A 7,354-nucleotide genomic window follows, 5' to 3' on the forward strand; every position below is an offset into this window, starting at 1 on the left:
GAGAGATCTGCCTGCCTTTGCCTTCTGAGTGCTAGGATTAAAGGAATTGTTGACCACCACCCAGCCAAAGGTCTAGGTTATTAAGGAACTAATAAAGTCCAAAGTTATCTGAAGGTGACAATGAAAATCACTGCTTTGAAGTGACATCACATTTAAATTGGATTTTGCAAACTAGCCTAGGGATAGTAACTTTTCTGACTCTCTCTCTCTCTCTCTCTCTTTCTCTTTCTCCCTGAGTGTGAGTGTTTGTTTGACCTGTTAGTTGGCAACACACTGCTACCAACTTCTATAGTATAACTACCATTTATGGTGGCCTAAGTGTATAGACATTTCGCTAGATGCCGTATGAGCTTTAAATGTTAATTTAATTTAATTAATTTTTTAAAAGATTTATTTATTATATGTAAGTATACTGTAGCTGTCTTCAGACACTCCAGAAGAGGGTGTAAGATCTTGTTACGGATGGTTATGAGCCACCGTGTGGTTGCTGGTATTTGAACTCTGGACCTTCGGAAGAGCAGTCGGGTGCTCTTACCCACTGAGCCATCTCACCAGCCCTAATTAATTTTTTTGAGACAGGGTTTCTCTGTATAGCCCTGGCTGTCTTGGAACTCACTCCGTAGACCAGGCTGGTTTCAAACTCAGAAATCTGCCTGCCTCTGCCTCCCAAGTGCTGGGATTAAAGACATGCGCCACCACTGCCTGGCTTAAATTTATTTTTGGATTATTGTATGTATATGGGTGTTTAGTTTGTAAGTGCACCATGTATGTGCCTAGTGCTGGGAGTGGATAAAAAAGATCCATCAGACACCCTGAGACTTGAGCTGCAGACAGGTGGGAGTCACATGGGGGAATGTTGGTGATCGAACTTAGATCGTTCCAAGAGCAACAAATGCTTAGTCGCTACACCAACTCTCCAGCCACTTTCCAGCATTTTTATTTTTGATTCTTCCTTAAACTGCACAAGTTATTACCTTTACTTTTCAGATGAGGAAACCGAAGCTCAGAGAGTAAATAGCACAGCTAGGAAGGAAGCAGGGAGACAGGGTTTAAAACTTGGGACTCTAGAGACCCACCCTGCCCCACACACCTAGGAGTGTGTCCCTACAATTCACATCTGTCTTAATTGCTCAGAAACAATCATCAATTTCTCAGTGGTAGTCTTCTACATTTCCTTTGTCTTCTTTGATGTTGAGCTGCACTCTTGCCTGCTTCATTTCCCCAGCATAGGACTTTGATCCCTTACCCACCGATCGATTTCAGCTTACTGCTAATCAGGTCTTGGAGAATGAGGACTTCTACCTGATTTGGTTTTGCTTTTTTCCCAGCACTCACAGCATAGCTGGGTTCATACTAGAGCAGTGGTCGTGACTCCTTTTCCGGGTCGAACAACCCGTTCACAGGTTTCTCCTAAGACCATCAGAAAACACAGATATTTGCATTACTAGTCATACGAATGGCAAAATTACAGGTATGAAGTAGCGACAAAAATAATTTCTGGTTGGGTGGTCACCACAACTTGAGGAACTGGATTAATGGATCGCAGCGTAGGAACTGCTGACCTAAGGTTTTGGAACTTTTTGTTGATAGCACTACATTACGCACTTCCTAGACGGAATAACCAATCACGAATAAGTGAGCGCGGATTGACCCTCTGAGGCACCCACAGCGGCGGTAGGGCAGAGGCCGGAAGCCGAAGTCCCGCCCCTCGCGTCTGCATCCTTCGCCCGCGTCGGCGCAGCCTGTGTGCGTCAGTTCCTGGCGGCGGACCCGGGTAGCCAACGGCTTGTGGAGCATCATGCCCAAGTGAGTGTGGCCGTGGGCGCTGGCGGACCTGCGGTGGTCAGTCGGGTCCTGGGGAAGGTGCAGGGCGGCGGCCTCGGGATCTGGAAGCTCCGGGGGAAGGCGAGCCGCTCCGAGGGACGGCGGGTGGAGACCCAGGCTCTCCGGCCATCCTGGCCGAGTGGGCGCGGACCCTGGCTCCGGAGCCTCGGATTCCGTCAGGATGCTTTGCTTGACTTAGAGGCCGAGGAAGTTGGGGTTTGGGTCCCTTGGTTTGGACAGCTGTTAACTGCTGACGTTTTCTTTTTGTCATTTCAGGTTTTACTGCGACTACTGTGATACGTACCTGACCCACGATTCTGTAAGTGGCGGGTCTTGTGATAGTCCTAAAACGCCCTGTATGCAAAATTCTTTTTCTTTAGGTCCAGGTGTGTGCATTCCAGCCTCCTGGAAATTTTATGACAACCTTTCTTAGAAAGTAATTAGGGATCGGGTTTTTTTCCCCACTCTACTGGTGAGGTTTTTGTAATTTGAAGGTTTTTGCAGAATGATAAAACTTTAAGCAAGCTTGAAGATGAAAGCATTTGCATACATAGAAACTGCTTGTACCTGTAATGTCAATACTTGAGAGGCTGAGCCAGGAAGATGGCAAATTCCAGGTCAGATAAGGTTAGATATTGAGACCTTGTCAAAATAACTTGCCCCCCCAAAACAAACAAACAAACAAACCAGGAGCGTGTTCCTACAACTTGAAGATTTGATTATGTCACATTATTCAAATGTCTGGTTAAAATGGAAAGAAATGTCGTCTTAGTTTATAGAAGTGCAGCTCCATTCTCAGCTTCTGTGGGAACCACATTAACTATTGATCATCAGGAGGAATAACTGCGAGATACGTGATTAGTGTTGCCCAATGTTTAGCAGTCACAAGGCCCAGCAACAAAGCTATGTAGCAGGCCTGGCGCGCCTGTCTTCCCAGTACACTGAGATGGAGTATCTCTGTGAGTTTAAGGCTATGGAGGGAGACCCTACCTCAAAAAAAAAAAAAAAAAAAAAAAAAAGCAAATAAAAACAACCTTTGGCAACAGCAAAATTTGGTGTTATGGTTTTAATAGTTTTAAATTATTTATCTATACACCCCCACCCCCAATCTCCTAACAAAACCAGACAGATAGCTCTGGCTCTTCGGGAACTTGATTTGTAAACCAGGCTGGCCTCGAATGCAGAGAACTGCTTGCTTTCTGCCTTCTGAGTGCTGGGATTAAAGTTGTGTGCCACCACTTATTTTTGGAAAAGGTTTCATTATGTTTCCTGGCTGGTCTAGAACTTATGTAGAGCAGGCTCCTCTCTGCCTGGGATTCTTTTTTTTGTTTGTTCGTTTGTTTTTAAAGATATATTTATTTATTTTTATGTATATGAGTACAGTATAGCTTTCTTCAGACACACCAGAAGAAAGCATCAGATCCCATTACAGATGGCTGTGAGCCACCATGTGGTTGCTGGAAATTGAACTCAGGACCTCTGGAAGAACAGTCAGTGCTCTTAACCAGCTGAGCCATCACTCCAGCCCCCACGCCTGCCTGGGATTCGAGGAGTGCATCATAAATTTATAAAAATTTATTTATAAAAACAAATAAAATTTATTTTTATAAATAAATTTTAAAGATTTATTTATTTATTATATGTAAGTACATTGTAGCTGTCTTCAGACACTCCAGAAGAGGGCGTCAGATCTTGTTAGGGATGGTTATGAGCCACCATGTGGTTGCTGGGATTTGAACTCCGGACCTTTGGAAGAGCAGTCGGGTGCTCTTACCCACTGAGCCATCTCACCAGCCCCGGCTTAAGTATATTTAAGCTGCTGTTTTCCCATGAGAAACATGAGGAGATTGAAATAGTACCAGGATTCAGATCAGTGGTGCGCATGGTTTTCTTTTCTTTTCTTTTTCTTTTTTTGTTTTTTTTTTTTGTTTTTTGAGACAGGGTTTCTCTTTATAGCCCTGGCTGTCCTGGAACTCACTTTGTAGACCAGGCTGGCCTTGAACTCAGAAATCCACCTGCCTCTGCCTCCCGAGTCTTGGGAATAAAGGTGTGCGCCACCAATGCCCAGCTCGCATGCTTTTTCTTAAAGTAGCAAACTGTTTTAGATTTATAAATATGGAGTCTTTATAACACTCAGTCTGTCATTGTAGACAGAGGCCATAGGCAGAATGAAGCTGCCAGGCTGATGTGTAACCCTGGCTGGTAGAGCACATACCTACAATGCAGAAGCTCTGAGTTCTATTCCTGGTACTGAGTAGTGAGGGAGGCCAGGAGGCAAGGGTCTGTGTGGGTGCCAGTGCTCAACAGCCAATGTTTGATGGGTAGGCCCCAGAATGCTGGCCTCGGCTAGTTTGTAAGTCCGGGAAAGATGTGTGCTGAAGGCAATGTGTGTAAAAGGTATTCCAGTGTCTTAGCTAGGCTTCCCACCCAGTGGCAAAATGGGAAACCTTTTTAGTTTGGTGATTTTGTCTCTGTGTCGGCCATGACCTTCCTGTTTTCCAGCCGTCTGTGAGGAAGACACACTGCAGTGGTCGGAAACACAAAGAGAATGTGAAAGACTATTACCAGAAATGGATGGAAGAGCAGGCCCAGAGCCTGATCGACAAGACAAGTACGTGTCGCTCTGTAGAGTGTCTCACTCTGGTGGGCTTGGAGGTGGGGGGGGAAGATGGAGCTGCCTAGGATTTTCCTGTTACTGTCAAGATTGTCAACACGTCTATGGGAATCTGTCTTTGAGAAATTGTGAAACACAGTGTCGAGAGTTTTCCGTAATGGCTGGAGAAGGTGGAGATGCATTGAGAGACTTTATTTTGGGCTTCATGTTTGTACCACTGGCAGAGAGAATTAGGTGAGACCTGGTTGTATGGAACAGTCCAAAGTGTTCTGGGCCACTGCTTGACCTTTTTGTTCATAGGAACCTTTTGTGTTTTGTGTTCCAAATCCTGGCAATACTTTGCATTTACTTTAAATTATAGGGGTATATTTAGAACATGACCTTTTCTGAAATTCATTTACTTTCTTTCTTTCTTTCTTTTTTTAAAAAATATTTATTTATTTATTTATTTATTTATTTATTTATTATATGTAAGTACACTGTAGTTGTCTTCAGAAATTCCAGAAGAGGGCATCAGACTTGGTTATGGATGGTTATGAGCCACCATGTGGTTGCTGGAATTTGAACTCAGGACCTTTGAAAGAGCAGTTGGCGCTCTTAACCACTGGGCCATTTCACCAGCCCTTCATTTACTTTCATGTGGCACAGGTGGGCCTCTAACTGGCTAGGTGTGGAGGAGGATGGTTTGAATTCTAGATCCTTCTGTCTTAGCTTCTCAAGTCCTAGCATTACAGACACAGACCTGGACTGCTTTTGTTTTCTTTAGACTTTTTTTTCTCCTATGTGTGGTGTCTGCCAATACATGTACCTGTGGATCAGAGAAGGTGCTGGGTCTTACTCTGTCACTCTGTTGGAGAGAGCATCTCAGCTGTAGCCCAGGCTGGCTGTGAACTTGGAAAAAGCTGCCTGCCTCTGCTCCTGAGTGCTGGAACTAAAGGCAATTGTCATTAGGCCTTCTTGGCTCTGCTCTTACCACTTCTGGCCTTATTCCCTTGGGACAAGGTCTTTTTTTGGACCTGAAGCTGGCCATTTCAGCTGGCTGCCTGGCCAGTGAGCTGAGATGCTCTTTTTTCTGCTCTTCCGTACTGGAATTACAGGCATGCGTGGGTGCGTGGCTATGACTAGTTGTCATGTGGGTTCGAGGGATTTGAACTCTGGTCCTCATGCTTGAGCAGGAACTCTCATGCGTTGCGGTGGCTCTTCACTCTTGTTTAGGTATTTCACAGCTTCTGACAATCATTTTGTCAGAGATTGGAGATGATAAGTTCAGTAGTGCCACATACCTCGCTGAGCGGGTTCTCTCAGTGATTGATGGGCTTCTGGAGTGGGGGCAGACTGTCAGGAACTTGCCTGTGATGTCACAGTTACGTGGATATGAGTTTGCTGTTTCTTCTGCACTCTTCACTCTACAGGCTGTCCTACTTAGGATGTGGACAGTGCTTTTTTTTTTTTCTTCAGATTTATTATTTATTTCACATGTGTGAATACACTTGCTGTCTTCAGACACACCAGAAGAGGGCATTTGATACCCATTACAGATAGTTGTGAGCCACCATGTGGTTGCTGGGAATTAAACTCAGGACCTCTGGCAGAGCAGCCAGTGCTCTTAACCGTTGAGCCATCTCTCCAGTCCCGGACAGTGCTCTTCTAAGTGGAAAAGTCCTACGTAGAGAGAAGCCCTGGAAGGGACAGGTCTAGTGATGGTCTGACTGCCATTGCCTTAGTGGATGGCACAAGTAGGTCACAGGAGTTGGGAATTGGGTTCCTGCGTGTGGGGTTTGTTTGTTTATTCAGGGGGATTTTTGGTTTTGAGTTTTTAAGTCCAGGTCTGGCTCTATGGTTCAGGCTAGCTTTGAACTTCCCAGCCTCCTGTTACCAGCTTCCCAGTGCTGGAGGGACCTGCTTTGGCCAGTATAGTAAGGATGTGACTGTTCTCAAGTCATGCATGGATAATGTTCATTTTCTTCTGTTCTCACACTCGCCTCCTGTGGTCCAAGGTAAAGGCTGATTGTGGAAGTCCTTATTAGGATGTCCCTTCAGCACTGCCTCTTGCTTTCTTCTTCATCTCCTGGTTCAGTGTGTTTGTTCAGGTAAACAAGGAACATACATTGTTTTTATTCAGGAAGGGGGACACATGTCTTAAAGCCTGGCCTTTGGGCCTGGATTGTACCTTTAACAAATAAAACTAATAGCTTAAATTGGTTATAAACTAAGTTTTCTTTAAATGCAAAGACATCTCACTACATGGCTAAGTTTGTCTCAAGCTCCTGTGTTCAAATCTTCCAGCAGCATCTCAAGTGCTGGGTCAGAGTTGTGTGCCACTCCAGGCCTGCTCTTAGAAGTGGGAAGTACAGATACCTATTGCATGATTACATTATAAGACCACTTCTAGGTAACCTTCATTCAGGAAACTGCTAGTGTAACAATCCAGGATCTCAGAATGATTTGAAAACTAGTGCCATGTCTAGTAACTTTAGAAGACTTGGTAAAGTGAAGTAAATGTACATAGGTTTCTAAGAGAGAAGGCGGTTATGTTCATAAGTGAGTTGCTCATTCTAACGCTTCATTTTTGTTTCCTTACCTTAAGCGGCTGCATTTCAACAAGGGAAGATCCCTCCCGCTCCATTCTCTGCTCCTCCGCCTGCAGGGGCCATGATCCCACCTCCCCCCAGTCTCCGTAAGTTTCAAACTTTAAATATCAAGGTGTGTGGCTGCTCAGGTTAGCCCTCGGTCAGATCCTTAGTTTGGCACATTGTTGGCTTCCAAATCTTGGTGACTGACTAGGTAGTCACCATTTGAAAAACACGACTGTGGCCGGGCAGTGGTGGCGCATGCCTTTAATCCCAGCACTTGGGAGGCAGAGGCAGGCAGATTTCTGAGTTTGAGGCCAGCCTGGTCTACAAAGTGAGTTCCAGG

General features: G+C 45.0%; 1 protein-coding gene across 1 annotated transcript in view; it reads left to right on the forward strand.

The window, feature by feature from the left end:
• The first annotated feature begins 1,738 nt into the window (after positions 1-1,738).
• Snrpc (small nuclear ribonucleoprotein polypeptide C) overlaps positions 1,739-7,354 on the forward strand; it is a 16,230-nt gene continuing 10,614 nt past the window's right edge. Inside the window, exons 1-4 of the mRNA XM_029533195.1 lie at positions 1,739-1,806; positions 2,101-2,143; positions 4,327-4,435; positions 7,026-7,115. Of these exons, the coding sequence (XP_029389055.1) occupies positions 1,799-1,806; positions 2,101-2,143; positions 4,327-4,435; positions 7,026-7,115 (250 nt within the window). The 5' untranslated portion in view covers positions 1,739-1,798. The remainder of the gene's footprint in view (positions 1,807-2,100; positions 2,144-4,326; positions 4,436-7,025; positions 7,116-7,354) is intronic.

The sequence above is a fragment of the Mus pahari genome, chromosome 21 (genome assembly GCF_900095145.1).
Source record: "Mus pahari chromosome 21, PAHARI_EIJ_v1.1, whole genome shotgun sequence".
NCBI classification, from domain to species: Eukaryota; Metazoa; Chordata; class Mammalia; order Rodentia; family Muridae; genus Mus; species Mus pahari.